Source organism: Oncorhynchus mykiss, chromosome 9 (assembly GCF_013265735.2).
Source record: "Oncorhynchus mykiss isolate Arlee chromosome 9, USDA_OmykA_1.1, whole genome shotgun sequence".
NCBI classification, from domain to species: Eukaryota; Metazoa; Chordata; class Actinopteri; order Salmoniformes; family Salmonidae; genus Oncorhynchus; species Oncorhynchus mykiss.
The window spans coordinates 42,309,420-42,327,636 of NC_048573.1; the positions used below are offsets into that span (position 1 = coordinate 42,309,420).

The 18,217-nt window shown below is 41.6% G+C and overlaps 1 protein-coding gene across 1 annotated transcript in view; it reads right to left on the reverse strand.

Moving 5' to 3' along the window:
- Nucleotides 1-4,068: 4,068 nt before the first annotated feature.
- LOC110532126 (leucine-rich repeat-containing protein 38) overlaps nucleotides 4,069-18,217 on the reverse strand; it is a 28,087-nt gene continuing 13,938 nt past the window's right edge. The window contains exon 2 of the mRNA XM_021615746.2: nucleotides 4,069-8,061. Within this exon, the coding sequence (XP_021471421.1) occupies nucleotides 7,814-8,061 (248 nt within the window). The 3' untranslated portion in view covers nucleotides 4,069-7,813. The remainder of the gene's footprint in view (nucleotides 8,062-18,217) is intronic.

The following is an 18,217-nucleotide window of genomic DNA, read 5'->3' on the forward strand; positions in this document are numbered from 1 at the left end:
AGACAGTGGACACCCTGAGTCACCAAACAGACAGATAGGGTACCTTTGAGGAGGGCGATTGAGAGCTAGTCTGTATTTAGGCTGCTGACAGATGTGAATACCCAGGCAACAAGTCCTTCCAACATTATGAGGGGTCAGGGAGGAGGTCAGGGAGGAGGAGTGCGGAGGGGCTTGGAGGGGAAGGTGTGGCGGGAAATCTCCAGAATAACTTGATAAAAATATAAAAATAACCAAACATTAATATGGCTGCAAGGGCAGTATTGAGTAGCTTATTGTATGTATACTGGTGTTTCTGCAATACAAATAAATACATTTAAAAAACTGTTAGAGTGAGCAACAATAGTGGAATCGGCGGTTCACCTTCAAAATAAAAGTCCCAATTTGAAACGGATGCAAACGGATAAAAATTGTCGAATCATGCCACAATTGGACTGACTCAATAATGCTAAACAAGGTTGGATGTTGTCATATGAATTCAACTAAAGAACTGCATTGAGGGCATTCTTGTATGCGCTGTACAGCCTAACCTATGGATTGTGCACCCATGAAATGGGGTATCAGCCTACTCCGATACATCCACAGAACACAACTCTGTAGAGTTTACACAAATATTTGCATATTGGCTATTATTGGAGGACTTTGATTGTGAGAAACCACATTTCCAGTCAGTCTATTGTGTGTATTGGACATTCATATTTCACTGCTCAGCCTAACCTATGGATTGTACACCGATTTAAATGGGGTATCAGTCTACTCAGTGACACTCGCAGAACAAAACTGTTAGAGTTTACACAAAAATTAGCGTCTTAGTTATTATTGCAGGACTCTGAAAACACTAAAATAAAACATTGCACCGAGGAGAACCCCAATGCCTGGACGTGAAATCGATCTGTTATTTTTTAAAACTTTTTGGCGGGCTTAAGGGATACTAAATTCATGAATATTTTTTTTTATTTGAGACTATTCCAATGTCCTCAGAAATAACAATGTAGTCATTTAATGCTCAACAGTAGACCAAAATATATACTATGGCTTGCCTATATAAATGTATTAATTTCTGTGATCCTGCTATCTAGCTTTCATCACAAGGGGGTGCAATTTGGCCATCAGTATAACTTGGTGCTGTGCACACTCATTGATCTACCATTCAGCCTGTATATCAAACAACCATCTCGCATTCAACATGTCAGAAACCAGGAAGCTTTTGTCTCCAGACATTAGGCCAATACATTGTGACCTAGTTATGGCACATTCCATGGGTCAAATTACAAATTGTTTAGTCAACCAAATTGCCACAGTGATACAAAGTCATGTAGATGAAGCAAGTTAAAATAATGTGGAAACTATGTTGACAAAACCCATCTTTGGCTGAGGGGTGACATTTTTAGTGGGTGGTGTGTTTGCCAGGAGCTATAACTTTAGTGAGTCAGCAAAGCAGACCATGATGGGCGGGTGGTGGGGTATTTATAGGACAAGATTACAGTTTTGCTCAAATTTGCTTGATGCACTTTTCAATGAGATATCCTTAACACTGCTGCTCACAAGCAAGGGGAGCAGATAGCTCAGTGCCGTCCATTGAGGTTTTAAAGACACACTTGTACTATATGGCCTATGTAACTGGTATAATTTCATTATTTTAGTTTAGCTTTTTACTATATTTTTATGGTTGAAATGTAAAAATAAAATGTATTCCCCATTTTAATGTAGATTGTATCTAGAAGTGAAAATGCACTTGGAAAAAAAGTTTGATTTGATTCCACTACTACATACTGCCATAAAATGGCCTGTGCAATGTTGTCAGTGGAAACATTTATGAAATTATACTGGTTTACAGAAATGCAATCTCGTGCGACCAGGTGCCAAATCTAATCCCAGGGCAGTATTTAAATCTGGAGTAACACCACATCCATTAGATTCTCATGATTTACTACCCCTCCTCCATCCATCCATCTCTACTGTCAACATCTACTAATGACTCTCGTTCCTGGCCCCACTGTGGTTCAAACCCCCTTTTGTAATTACTGGGCTGGCCTGATCCCAAGACTTCATCAGATCTGCTAAACATACTGAGAACACTAATCCAGCCAGACCCACAAATCTAATCGCTATGGTCACTAGACCAGGAGGCTACACACACGGACATGCACGCATACACACGCACACACACAGAGACATGCCCACATGCACAAACACACACACACACACACACACACACACACACACACACACACACACACACACACACACACACACACACACACACACACACACACACACACACACACACACACACACACACACACACACACACACACACACACCTCAAAACCTAAATCTAAATGATTTCCAGCTTATCTTGGGTGTAGTTGATTCACCAGGACAGGATAGTTCCTTTACTTAAGTACTTCTTAGTTCTATTTTGTTGAGTCAGCAAGTATATCTAAACACTTAACAAACTGGCCAAATCCATTCCTATTACCTCCGTATGCCTTTTCTATAGCCTGCTGTAGCCTGTCTCCTTTACATATATGAAAAGTCACTTTATCGCACTATAATCCACTTTAGAATTTTGATTGTATGATGTTAGGTTGAAAATGGATTGGTGTATTGTTTCAAATAATGTGTAACATACTTAAATTCGTTGTAAAGAGGCTGAGAAATTAAACATAAGACTAAACAGTGTAATAACCACACAATTGCATAAAACACATTCATTATTACATCCTTATGGTAATAACCACACTCAGTCTCCCCTATGCTGTAAGCATAACCCCTCCATACTTCCCCACCTCCAATACCCAGCACGTCCAGCAGCATTAAGCCCTGGCAGATGTTAATCTTCCCACTACACTGCCCCCAGAAACTCCACCCCCATCCGTTCCACCAACTGGTCCTGTGCCACCACATAATCCAAGGCAGGCCCACAGTGGCAAATAGGGCCATCTGTTCCAGCTCACAGATCTGTAACCATCCACATCTGGACACTGCACGGGCGAGGCAAGGGGGAGATGGGAAGCCCCTCACCCTCACAGGCTCTAATGGGAAAGGATTGATATTGCTCTCTCTCTCTCTCTCTCTCTCTCTCTCTCTCTCTCTCTCTCTCTCTCTCTCTCTCTCTCTCTCTCTCTCTCTCTCTCTCTCTCTCTCTCTCTCTCTCTCTCTCACACACACCAGTCCTGTCACAGCAGCTCTCTGATTTCTTAATGTGATATTTGAGATGATTGTGTGGTTACATTATTTTATCTTGTTCTTGTTGTTGGTGTCCTTTAGTAGTTGTTTCTTTGCAGTAATTCGACCATGAAGGCCTGATTCACGTAGTCTACTCTGAATAGTTCATGTTGATATGTGTCTGTTACTTGAACTCTGTGAAGCATTTATTTGGGCTGCAATCTGAGGTGAAGTTAATTGCAGAATTCTGAGGCTGGTAACTCTAATGAACTTATTATCTGCAGCAGAGGTAACTCTGGGTCTTCCTTTCCTGTGGCGGTTCTCATGAGAGGCAGTTTCATCACAGCACTTGATGTTTTTTGCGCCTGCACTTGAAGAAACTTTCAAAGTTAAGGAACTTTTCCGCATTGACTGACCTTCATGTCTTAACGTGGACTGTCGTTTCTCTTTGCTTATTTGAGCTGTTCTTGCCATAAAATGGACTTGGTCTTTTACCAAATAGACTATCTTCTGTATACCAACCCTAGGTTGTCACAACACAACTGATTGACTCAAACTCACTAAGAAGGAATGAAATTCCAAAAATGTACTTTTAACAAGGTACACCTATTAATTGAAATGCATTCCAGGTGACTACCTCATGAAGCTGGTTGAGAGAATGCCAAGAGTGTGCAAAACTGTCATCAAGGCAAAGGGCAGCTACTTTGAAGAATCTCAAATATAAAATATATTTTGATTTGTTTAACACTTTTTTGGTTACTACATGATTCCACATGTGTTATTTCTTTGTTCTAATGTCTTCACTATTATTCTACAATGTAGAAAATAGTAAAAAAGAAAGAAAGAAAGAAAAACCCTTGAATGAGTAGGTGTGTCCAAACTTTTACTGGTACTGTACGTTTTTCAGAATTTTTACATATTCATAAAAAATGTAATGCTCAAATGTCTTGAGTCAACAAGTAGTCAACCCCTTTGTTAACCCACATAATAAGTTGTATGGACTCTGTGTGCAATAGTAGTTCTTATCATGATTTTCAAATTACTACCTCATCTCTGTGCCCCATACATACAATTGTTGTGTGGTACTCCGGTGTTTTGGTTTCTTCCAGTTCTAACCACTGATTTCAGTCATTGGCACCATAATGCCACTATCTTTATCGCTGGATTTCTAGATTTGAACTGGTTCCAAGTCGTTTGTCCCTTATTGGTGCTGTGGCAGTCAACGTGGTCATGGACCTCTGTCACTCTAATCCCTTTTGTGGACCACAGAGAAATTATTCATACTGTTCAGCTGCTGTTCAATTATTCAGAATGTTCAACTCACGCAAGGTGTAGTATTACTTCCTATGTTCTCTACATATTTTTGACCCTGCAGGCCACCGCAGTTATCTCTGCAGGGTAAGCCACATTAAGTAGATGTGGATCATTGGACACGTGACAGGGATGGTATTGGTTTACATGCATCCATCCTCAGAGGGTGTAACATTGAGGCATTCGATTGAGTGAAGTTGTGTCTCACTTGCACAAGTGTTTGGCATCAGAATTATAATGCTATTGTATAATTCAGCTGTTTGTTATTTCCGTCTCAATGTAGTAGACGGGGGAGAGAGAAAGAGCGAGCAGTGACGTAGCAATTTTGAAATCTCTTCCTCTCTGTGGCAGTTTCGGCTTCCAACCCGAACTGGCCTCCAGCCATGTAACCATGGCGACAACCGGAATTCAGTGGAGGGAAAATCCTCATTCCCGAAAATCCTCCTTCCCCTCCTCCGCTCTCATCCTACTTCTGTCCACTCTGTATGGTGGCTCAGCTGACTGCACGGCATAAAGGATGAGGAGGGAGGCACTGGCAGAATGGCTCACCATCCCTCCACTCTGATCTTCATCAGTGGCGTGTTGGAGTCGGAGTTCTGTTCTGACTCAACACCCCGCTGTTCATCCGTTCCCTTTGTTTGTGTGTGCCGTGCCCACAGGCTTCAACTCTATGCCATCCAGTTGTTTTACAGCACACAAGACAGTATTGTTCATCTCCCTTCCCCGACACTTTCTAACAGCATGCTGACTCCCAGTGCACGAGGCACTATTTCAGCGTGTATAACATCATTAAGGTCCACAAGGACATACAAATACATGATATAAATAAACGTTTTAAAGAAAAATATTACCATCAGAACAATAACAGGACAGTGTTGTGTTATCCTATCAAACAGAACCTAGACAGTGATGTAGCTGGTATGACAGTGGTTATCTCTATTGCGTATTATCTCAGATAGTCTGCCAATTTTACTGTATTATAACACAAATAAGAATATACTCTATATTCGTAGGGTAAACAAATCTGATGACCACATGCCAAATAACAATGAGGGTGCCCTTCCATCCTCACCTCTCTGTTCTATGGCGTGGGATATGGATGCCAGCTGTAGCATTATGGGAGCTGTGATTATTGGACCGAAACAAACAGATTTCATTGAGAGTAAAGGTCAACCCTATTGGCCACATATGGGATCCTTTGGTTGGACAGGGACATCTGCTCTTCTCTGTAAGATGCCACTGTCTGTGGGTATACATCCATGAGACTGGACTAGAGAAATAGGACATTTCTACAGGCCACAATTTCAAACAATACAACGGAAGTGGGATTTTTTCAACCATATATAGGTTGTGTTGCATGTGAAAGAGGTGCTCCGTGTTGACATGTGAAAGTTTTGTTTGACAGAGATAAATACCATTACATTACACATGCGTAGCAGGGTGTTTCTCGTTCCAAAAGGTTATTATTGCAAATGAGAATTGGTTCTCCATTAAGACACCTTGTTATATAAGAGTTAAATCAATAAAATACTAATATATTTGACCGATGTCTTCATTCAAAGAAACAAGACAGGTATGTGAAATCAAAGTTTTAAAGCAAAGTTAGTGTGTGCATTTTACCACTTTATTTTATCTCTTTACATTTTTGTTATATTGCACTTTGCAACCCCTTGATTATCTTTTCAAGGTGTTTGTTATGGTGCATCATGACAGAAAAAAAAAGCCCTTTCATCTGTTTTTGGGATCTCAAATCTCATCGGTGGGTTGCAAGCGCCAGCAAATCTCATTGGTGGGTTGCAAGCGCCAGCAAATCTCATTGGTGGGTTGCAAGCGCCAGCAAATCTCATTGGTGGGTTACAAGCGCCAGAGACAGATACAGTTTGACTGAAGCAACGTAAGTGAGACAGGTGGACACCCGCTCAAAACTCAGGTCTTGAAGCATCTGTGACCATGCTGGTTTTCATTTATGATCTACCAGTTGTTTCACTATTCTCTTCGCCAAACAATACACGTGACATCATTGACCTATAGCATTCATTCATCAATTTCACCTGGCTGCTACTAGCTGCTGGTCTATTGAGGATATAAAGGCCGACACAGGAAATGGCTGGAAGGCCCAAACATCAAGGATGATCAAGACGACAAAACACTGAATTAATTTTTACCTTAGCCCTCCTAGCTTGGAATTAGAGTCTTTGCCGATGTGACAATACTGTTACCATGTGAAATCCCCATACAAACAAGAGAAGACTTAATTTGTAAAAAAAAAAAAAAAAAAAAACAAAACATCAACAAAAGCTTCAGTATCACTATAAACCTTTTGTTCAAATGTAAAAAATAAATAAAATAATTATGCCTGAAACAGGAAAATACATTGGTCCACTTACAGTACAAGCTGTATAATCTAATTATTTCCATAGTTACATTTGTGGGTCATAAATGGCAGGTTATTTTAGCATATTGTTCTATACAGTATACTGTACCTAATGTGTGATTGTTTTTTAACCAATATTACATTTGTGCTAGCCTAAGTAACAGACTGTTTGTGCTCTCTTGCCAACTCCTTAGGGCGTTGTCTCGCCAAACATAGTCAGGCTACATTTGTGCTCCAAAAACAGATATTGTAACAACATCCTCCATATTTACTTGATTTTGCATTTGAGAGTTTGTGTCACAGTTTAGTGTAACATCCATGTTGATTGCTCACGCTATCCAGTTTCTGTGTTCTATATTGTAACAATAGAATCTTCTCATTCAGCCTGCTCTTTGGTAAACAGAGGTTAAGTAGGTTGCTACTCAAATCACTGCAATGGACATAGTTATGTATTAGACTCCAGTGTGCCTGTCCCTTGTCCTCCTCTCTGCCCTTTTACCTCTCAGCTCAACCCAGATCTCAAAGAACCTGCAGCAGAGGAATAGTCCTCTTTGAAAGAGTGGTGCAAGTAATTTTACCTCATGTTAGATTTAAAGTACAGCCCAAATATAGTACTACGATTTCAAGGGAATGCTGGAGGATCTCTCCAAAGTAAGGTAGTAAGGCTGTGTACACTAAGGCAGTGCTAAGAAAACATTTGTATTATTCAAGCGTACAGTTTAACCCACTGCCCTAGCACCCCTCCTGGTGTGCCTCTGACTGCCACCAATGCGGCGAGCAGGAATTCACATGGTAAGAGCCTTTTAGCCCAATTCCTGGGCCAAATACTCCCTTGTTGTCCTTGACTTACTCTTCCATTTTCCTGCCCTTCTTCCTGGCCCTCTTACAAGGTATGTAGTCAGGGTCTGCAATGCCTGCAGTGACACTGAATCTGGTCCCAGATCACGCTCTTTCTCTCTCTCAGTCGTTGCCCTCCTCCTCGTCTGCCTGACCGGCTTTGCCCAGGCGCTGGAAGCAGTGGACCATAGAGGCCAGAAAGAAACTGGCTATGATGGCTACCACAGAGACGGAGATCCCCGAGAAGATGACTATGAGGATATCCGTGAGGGAGAGGTAGCCCCGGCACTCCCGGAAACTGGCCTCAGAGAGCAGACTCAGGGACATAAGACTCCCGTCCATGGGGAGGGAGCACTCCAACCCTTCCATACCTGAGAGGAGAGAGAGCGACAGAAAACAGTCTGGATCACAATCACTCTATGGTCCAATCCCAAATAAACCCCAGCCTGTACACAGTGTAGATCTGAAATTAATTTCAATATATACAGTGTATTCGGAATGTATTCAGACCCCTTCCCTTTTTCCACATTTTATTACGTTACAGCTTTATTCTAAATTGATTAAATAAACTACACACAATACCCCATAATGACAAAGTGAAAACAGGTTTTTATAATTTTTGGAAAATGAAATACCTTGTTTACATAAGCATTCAGACCATTTGCTAGGACACTCGAAATTGAGCTCAGGTGCATCCTGTTTAAATAGATCATCCTTGAGATGATTCTACAATTTGATTGGAGTAGACCAATGGTAAATCCAATTGATAGGACTTGATTTGGAAAGGCACACACCTGTCTATATAAGGTCCCACAGTTGACAGTGCATGTCAGAGCAAAAACCAAGCCATGAGGTCGAAGGAATTGTCTGTAGAGCTCAGAGACAGGATTGTGTCGAGGCACAGATCTGGGGAAGGATACCAAAAACAAATCTGCAGCATTGAAGGTCCCTGGGCTGTAATGTAACAAGATGTGGAAAAAGTAAAGGGGTTTGAATACTCTCTGAATGCACTGTAAGTATGGTAATAGCTTAACAGTGAAGGTAACAGCTACACTCTGCCCTGTATGTTTAGTGGAATTTTCATCATATTGCATCTATTAATTCCTTTCAGATCTAAATGCGTGTTGGAGCTGACCTCTCTCTGATGACTGAATAAAAAGCCTACACAGGTTTTTTATTGTTGTCTTGTCTGTTCAAAGTACTGTTGAAAAGCATGCTGACCATACAATTTGGAATGGCATGCATTGACCGTGGTTGAAATCCACCAAGAATGGCTAGTCTGTGATATCCTCCTACTGTAACAGTGTAAGTGAGGACACTGCGAGACCAGATGGGTGCCATTGTTTTGCCTTACAGGAGCTATAGCCTAGTACGCCTACAGTAGTAGCTACTATATTGTGTGTGTGTTCGTGTCTCATCATTTTCCACACCCATCGAATCCCATCACGTCCCAAAACCCCATCAATTTGATGTTTGTGTTTAGTTTTCCCTCTTATAATAGTGTAAACTATCAAGTGTTGAATTTACTCACTGCAACAGAGAACCACATTGCCATAAATCAACACCTAACACTCCACAGGAATGTATGATTTTCTTTTAGTAGGCATATAAATGCATGTGCTTCGTGCCAGGCTGCGTTCCCTGTGTCGTCGTTTGGTGTGATTTAAAGAGCTTCACTGAACACCTGTCACAGACACACGTGACTCCTGTTACATAATTCCCATATAAGGTTTTTCCTTAGGATTTTCTCCAACTTTTCTTTATTCACCTCTCCAAGGCAAATATTTGTTTGTGAAATGTCCATGTTGCAATCAGATCTACCTGCTTTGGTTTATACAGAAGGAAGATAGTAATCTGCTCCAACCAGTGTATTACTAGCAGACACCAGATCAACCCCCTGGGTAATAATAGAACAGAGACCCATTTATTGAAACTGAAATACATAAATATCTAATTTACATAAGTATTCACACCCCTGAGTCAATCAATATATGTTAAAATCATCTTTGGCGGAGATTACAGCTGTGAGTCTTTCTGGGAAAATTTCTACGAGCTTTGCACTGTACAATATTTGCACATTATTCTTTTTAAAATTCTTCATGCTCTGTCAAGTTGGCTGTTGATCATTGCTGGACAACCATTTTCAAGTCTTGCCATAGGTTTTCAAGCCAATTTATTAAGTCAAAACTGTAACTAGGCCACTCAGGAACATTCAATGTCATCTTGGTAAGCAACTCCAGTGTATATTTGGCCTTGTGTTTTAGGTTATTATCCTGCTGAAAGGTAAATTTGTCTCCCAGTGTCTGTTGGAAAGCAGACTGAACCAGGTTCTCCTCTAGGATTTTTCCTATGCTTAGCTATATTTTCAGTTTATTTTTGTCCTAAAAAAAACTCCCTAGTCCTTGCCGATGACAAGCATACCCATAACATGATGAAGCCACTACCATGCTTGAAAATATGAAGAGTGGTACTCAGTGATGTGTTGTGTTGGATTTGCCTCAAACATAATGCTTTTATTCAGGACACAAAGTTAATTTCTTTGACACATTTTTTGCTGTTTTATTTTAGTGCTTTATTGCAAACAACATATTTGTGTTCTGTACAGGTTTTCTTATTTTCACTCTGTCATTTAGGTTAGTATTGTGGAGTAACTACAATTGATCCATCCTCAGTTTTCTCCAATCACAGCCATTAAACTCTGTAACTGTTCAGTCATAATTGGCCTCGGTGAAATCCCTAAGCGGTTTCCTTCCTCTCCAGCTTCTGAGTTAGAAAGGACAACTGTATCTTTGCAGTGACTGGGTGTTTTCATACACCATCCAAAGTCTAATTAATATACAGTTGAAGTCGGAAGTTTACATACACTTAGGTTGGAGTCATTAAAACTCGTTTTTCAACCACTCCACAAATTTCTTGTTAACAAACTATAGTTTTGGCAAGGCGGTTAGGACATCTACTTTCTGCATGAGACAAGTCATTTTTCCAAAAACTGTTTACAGACAGATTATTTCACTTATAATTCACTGGTTCACAATTCCAATTGGTCAGAAGTTTACATACAGTAAATTGACTGTGCCTTTTAAACAGCTTGGAAAATTCCAGAAAATTATGTCATGGCTTTAGAAGCTTCTGAAAGGCTAATTTACATAATTTGAGTCAATTGGAGGTGTACCTGTGGATGTATTTCATAGCCTACCTTCAAACTCAGTGCCTCTTTGCTTGAGATCATGGGAAAATCTAAAGAAATCAGCCAAGACTTCAGAAACAAATTGTAGACCTCCACAAGTCTGGTACATCCTTGGGAGCAATTTCCAAACGCCCGAAGGTACCACGTTCATCTGTACAAACAATAGTACACAAGTATAAACACCATGGGACCACGCAGCCGTCATACCGCTCAGGGCGAAGATGTTTTCTGTCTCCTAGAGATTAATGTAGTTTGGTGTGAAAAGTGCAAATCAGTCCCAGAACAACAGCAAAGGATGTTGTGAAGATGCTGGAGGAAACAGGTACAAAAGTATCTATATCCACGGTAAAATGAGTCCTATATCGACATAACCTGAAAGGCCGCTCAGCAAGGAAGAAGCCACTGCTCCAAAACCGCCATAAAAAAGCCAGACTACGGTTTGCAACTGCACATGGGGACAAAGATTGTACTTTTTTAGAGAAATGTCCTCTGGTCTGATGAAACAAAAATCTAACTGTTTGGCCATAATGACCATCGTTATGTTTGGTGGAAAAAGGGGGAGGCTTGCAAGCTGAATTACACCATCCCAACCGTGAAGCACAGGGGTGGCAGCATCATGTGTGGGGGTGCTTTGCTGCAAGAGGGACTGGTGCACTTCACAAAGTAGATGACATCATGAGACAAGAAAATTATGTGGATATATTGAAGCAACATCTCAAGACATCAGTCAGGAAGTTAAAGCTTGGTCACAAATGGGTCTTCCAAATGGACAATGACCCCAAGCATACTTCCAAAGTTGTGGCAAAATGGCTTAAGGACAACAAAGCCAAGGTATTGGAGTGGCCATCACAAAGCCCTGACCTCAATCCAATAGAAAATTTGTGGGCAGAACTGAAAAAGTGTGTGCGAGCAAGGAGGCCTACAAACCTGACTCAGTTACACCAGCTCTGTCAGGAGGAATGGGCCAAAATTCACCCAACTTATTGTGGGAAGCTTGTGGATGTCTACCCGAAATGTTTGACCCAAGTTAAACAATTTAAAGGCAATTCTACCAAATACTAATTGAGTGTATGTAAATGTCTGACCCACTGGGAATGTGGTGAAATAAATCAATGCTGAAATAACTCAGTCTGTATACTATTATTCTGACATTTCACATTCTTGAAATAAAGTGGTAATCCTAACTGACCTAAAACAGGGAATTTTTACTAGGATTAAATGTCAGGAATTGTGAAAAACTTTGTGTAAATGTATTTGGCTAAGGTGTATGTAAACTTCTGACATCACCATGCTCAAAGGGATATTCAATATTTGCTTTTTTATTTTAACTCCTCTACCTACAGGTGCCCTTCTTTGCGAGGCAAACATCATCAAGTTTGCTGATGGCACCACGATTTTAGGCCTAATAACCAACAATGACGAGTCCTTCTCTATGGAGGAGGCAAGCAAAATGTTATTGTGGTGCCAGGACACCAACTCTCACTCAACGTCAGCAAATCAAAAGAGTTGATTGTCAACTTCAGGAAGCAGAGGAGGAAACATGCCCAATCCACATCGACAGGACTGCAGTAGAAAGAGTCAGCAGTTTTTAGTTCCTCGGCGTCCACAGCACCGAGGACTTGACATTGACCAACTACAACACCACTCTTGACAAGAGGGTGTAACAGCGTCTCCACTTCATAAGGCAGCTGAAGAAATCTCTTCTTCAAATACTACCGCTGCACCATCGATAGCGTCTCGACTGGTTGCAGCACATCCTGTTAAGAGAATTCATCATCATCAAGCACCCCAAACAGCCCAGCCACATGCTGTTCACTCCCTTACTGTCGGGAAGACGGTATCAGAGCATCGGATCTGATACCAACAGGCTCAGACAGTTTCTATCCACAAGACATCAGACTGCTGAACACTTGAACTGGACTGACTACCTGCACTGACTCTCCGCACCTTAGCATTCATGCACTCACTCACTCACACACCCACACATTCATCCATATGCGTGCACACACACACACACACACACACACACACATTCATGCTACACACACATCACAACTGCTTCTACCAGACTCCTATTATTATTGCTAAATAATGCACAATTAAACACCTTCCACCCAATCCCCCCTTCCGCAAAACACGTGTAAATATTCGACTATAAATTGTGCCATCATATATTATATTTATGCAAAAAAAAAATATATATTCTACTCAGCCATTTACTATGTTTGTGTTCTTTACTATTTCTTATTGTTGTTGTATTGTCAAGAAGGAACCAGAAAGAAAGCATTTAGTTGGATGGTGTATGCCATGTGTATCCTGTACATATGACTAATAAAACCTTTCAATTATTGCATGATAAAAACAGAAGTGTGCAGAACAAGAAATATACTTATATTTGCACTCTGGGGATTACATATCATACCAGAATAAAATTAAATCATACACCGTAACAGATAATAATGGAACAGTACCAAATGATCTGATCAAATTGATATTATGAGGATAAATAGATTATGCTGTGGATTATTTTACTTATAAGGGGCTGTGGTTTCCTAGTAAAATAACCCAATCTATTCCACTAATGCACTAATCAGAATTATTTAAAATTCAATCGGTATTAGCTGTTTTTGGAAAAGGTATTTAATATAAAACATTCATCTAAATCACATATGGTGTACCTCAGTCATGATAATAAAGGCAGTTTCGGATGCTTCCATTTTGGCATGCCTGTGTTTGTAGCTGCTGTGGTCAGCAGTCAGAATACATCATTATCAAGTGTGTGTGCGTGTGTGCGTGTGTGTGCGTGTGTGTGCGTGTGCGTGTGTGTGTGTGTGTGTGTGTGTGTGTGGTGAGTCACAGTCAGACCAGAAGGGGTTTTCCACATGCGGAGAGATTCAGTGACCTCATCGCTCTGTGATATTCCAGTCACGTGGCTCTCCTCTCATCTCACCATGCAGCACAACAAGCTCAGCCCAGACACTGGCTGTCCTGCTCTCTCTTTCTCTGTCTCTGTCTCTATCTGTGGAGAGGACCAGAATGCTAAATTGCAAATAGATGGAGAGAGTCTGTATGGTTTCGGTGTTGGTGGTGATGAGTTTGGGGGTGGGGAAGGGTTGAGTAACATAATGCCTACATTGTCTGACGCTGCCTATAAAATCAAATCAAATCAAATTGTATGTGTCACATGCACCGAATAAAACAGGTGTAGACCTTACGCCGAAATGCTTACTTACAAGCCCTTAACCAACCATGCTTTAAGAAGTTTTAAGAAAATAATAGATAAGTAAAAAATAGAAAATAAAAGTAACAAATAATGAAACGGCAGCTGTAAAATAACAATAGTGAGGCTATATACAGGGGGTACCGGTACAGAGTCAATGTGCAGGGGCACCGGTTAGTTGAGGTAATTGAGGTAATATACATGTAGGTAGAGTTAAAGTGACTATGCATAGATAATAAACAGAGAGTAGCAGCAGCGTAAAATAGGGCTCTGGGTAGCCCTTTGATTAGCTGTTCAGGAGTCTTATGGCTTGGGGTTAGAATCTGTTAAGAATCCTTTTGGACCTAGACTTGGCGCTCCGGTACCGCTTGCTGTGCAGTAGCAGAGAGTCTTTGACCTTCCTCTGACACCGCCTGGTAAAGAGGTCCTGGATGGCAGGAAGCTTGGCCCCAGTGATGTACTGGGCCGTATGCACTACCCTCTGTAGTGCCTTGCGGTCGGAGGCCGAGCAATTGCCATACCAGGATGTGCTGCAACCTTTTGACCATCTGAGGACCCATGCCAAATCTTTTCAGTCTCCTGAGGGGGAATAGGCTTTGTCGTGCCCTCTTCACAACTGTCTTAGTGTGTTTGGATCATGATAGTTTGTTGGTGATGTGGACACCAAGGAACTTGAAGCTCTCAACCTGCTCCACTGCAACCCTATCGATGAGAATGGGGGCTTGCACGGTCCTACTTTTCCTGTAGTCCACAATCATCTCCTATGTCTTGATTACGTTGAGGGAGAGGTTGTGGTCCTGGCACCACATGGCCAAGTCTCTGACCTCCTCCCTATAGGCTGTCTCATCGTTGTTGGTGATCAGGCCTACCCCTGTTGTGTCATCGGCAAAACTGGATGATGGTGTTGGAGTCATGCCTGGCCATGCAGTCATGAGTGAACAGTGAGTACAGGAGGGGACAGGGCATGCACCCCTGAGGGGCCCCCATGTTGAGCATCAGCATGGCGGATGTGTTGTTACCTACCCTTGCCACCTGGAGGCGGCCTGTCAGGAAGTCCAGGATCCAGTTGCAGAGGAAAGAGTTTAGTCCCAGGGTCCTTAGCTTAGTGATGAGCTTTGAGGGCACTATGGTGTTGAACGCTGAACTGTAGTCAATTTATACCATTCTCCCATACATTAGGTGTTCCTTTTGTCCAGGTGGGAAATGGCAGTGTTGACTGCAATAAAGATTGCTTCATCTGTGGATATGTTGGTGCGGTATGCAAATTGGTGTGGGTCAAGGGTTTCTGGGATATTGGTGTTGATGTGAGCCATGACCAACCGTTCAAAGCACTTCATCTCTACATGCTCTTGGGCACAGGGACTATGGTGGTCTGCTTGAAATATGTTGGAATTACAGACTCAGTTTGAGGTTGAAAATGTTGGTGAAGACACTTGCTAGTTGGTCTGCACATGCTCGGATTACACGTCCTGGTAATTCGTCTGGCCCTGCGGCCTTGTGAATGTTGAGCTGTTTAAAGGTCTTACTCACATCGGCTGCGGAGAGCATGATCACACAGTCGTCCAGAACAGCTGATGCTCTCATGCATGCTTCAGTGTTACTTGCCTCGAAGCGAGCATAGAAGTAATTTAGTTTGTCTGGTCGGCTTGTGTCACTGAGCAGCTCTCGGCTGTGCTTCTCTTTGTAGTCTGTAATTGTTTGCAAGCCCTGCTATATCTGACGAGCGTCGGAGCCGGTGTAGTACCACACGATCTTAGTCCTGTATTGACGCTTTGCCTGTTTGGTGGTTCGTCAGAGGGCATAGCGGGATTTATTTTCCTTGAAATTGGCAGCTCTACCCTTTAGCTCAGCGCGGATGTTGCCTGTAATCCATGGCTTCTGGTTGGGGTATGTATGTACGTTTAATGTGGGGACAACGTCATCGATGCACTTGTTGATGAAGCCAGTGACTGATGTGGTGTACTCCTCAATGCCATCGGAGGAATCCCCGAACATATTCCAGTCTGTGCTAGCAAAACAGTCCTGTAGCTTAGCATCTGCTTCATATGACCACTTTCTTATTGACCGAGTCATTGGTGCTTCCTGCTTTAGTTTTTCTTGTTAGCAGGAATCAGGAGGACAGAATTATGGTCAGATTTGCCAAATGGAGGGCGAGGGAGAGCTTTGTACACATCTCTGTGTATGGAGTAAAGGTGGTCTAGAGTGTTTTCTCCTTTGGTTGCACATGTAACATGCTGGTAGAAGTTAAGTAAAATAGATTTGAGTTTGCCTTGCATTAAAGTCCCCGGCCACTAGGAGCGCCGCCTCTGAATGAGCTTTTTCCTGTTTGCTTGTACATATACAGACAGATACATAGTATACATAGACCGCCACCCCTTGTCTTAACAGAGGTCGCTGTTCTATCCTGCCAAAAAAGCTTAAAACCTGCCAGCTGTATGTTATTCATGTCGTCGTTCAGCCACGACTCCGTGAATCATAAGATATTACAGTTTTTAATGTCCTGTTGGTAGGATATACACTACCGTTCAAAAGTTTGGGGTCACTTATAAATGTCCTTGTTTTTTAAAGAAAAGCACATTTTTTGTCCATTAAAATAACATCAAATTGATCAAGAATACAGTGTAGACATTGTTCATGTGGTAAATTACTATTGTAACTGGAAACAGCAGATTTGTTCTGGAATATCTACCTAGGCCCATTATCAGCAATCATCACTCCTGTGTTCCAATGGCACGTTGTGTTAGCTAATCCAAGTTTATCATTTTAAAAGGCTAATTAATCATTAGAAAACCCTTTTGCAATTATGTTAGCACAGCTGAAAACTGTTGTTCTGATTAAAGAAGCAGTAAAACTGGCCTTCTTTAGACTAGTTGAGTATCTGGAGCATCAGCATTAGTGGGTTCGATTACAGGCTCAAAATGGCCAGAAACAAATAACTTTCTTCTGAAACTCGTCAGTCTATTCTTGTTCTGAGGAATGAAGGCTATTCCATGCGAGAAATTGCCAATCCCTTCACAGAACAGCGCAAACTGTCTCTAACCAGAATAGAAAGAGTGGAAAGCCCTGGTGCACAACTGAACAAGAGGACAAGTACATTAGAGTGTCTAGTTTGAGAAAAAAGACGCCTCACATGTCCTCAACGGGCAGCTTCATTAAATAGTACCCACAAAACACCAGTCTCAACTGGTAAGAGGCGACTCTGGGATGTTGGCCTTCTAGGTGATCGTAGTCTATTTTATTATTGATCGATTGTACGCTGGCTAGTAGGACCCATGGTAAAGGTAGATTACCTTCTTCCTCGATATCTGTGTATTTTTCTCCTGCGAATGATGGGGATGATTGCCTTGTCAGGCATCTGAAGTAAATCCTTCTCGTCTGACTCGTTGAAGAAAAAGTATTCCTCCGGAATGGGGTGAGTAATCACTGTCCTGATATGTAGAACCTATTTTCAGTCATAGGACACAGTGGCAGAAACATTATGTACAAAATAAGTTACAAATAACAAGAAAAAAACATAAATATTATCACAATTGGTTGCGGGATCATAAAACGGCAGCCATCTCCTTCGGCGCCATTCTCATGTAAACCTAAAATTGTCAACAAAACACTGCTTGTGTGTGTGTGTGCAGTGGCACATATTCATGGAAGCCAAGGAAAGCCAGACATCCCCCAACAATTGACAAAGAAACAAAACATACAAGAATAATTTTGCTTTTGTCTCTCCGTGTTTCATACATTTCCTTCAATTCGCAGAGGCTGAATGTACCGTATATCACCGGAGAAAGCATCCAAGCGAGCAAAACAGCGTCCCTCTGTCCTAATATGTGTAGCGAATCTATCTCATGATGTCTGGTCAAAAAGAGAACGACGTTGTTGCCACCCATATCATTGAATGCAAGGGAAGCCAGCGAGCATTTGGCCACCCTTGATAAAAATAAACAAGTGATAATATCCAATCAGAGTTGGCGCACCAAATAAACATGTCAAGAGAAGCCAGTTTGGATATGGCTTCAGACCAATCACATCAAAAGCCAATAGTCATTAACAGGAGAAAACTTTGAATTGTTACATCTTGTTGTGTTGTTGTCCTCCAGTGGCTAGCTAGCTAGCAAGCTAAAAT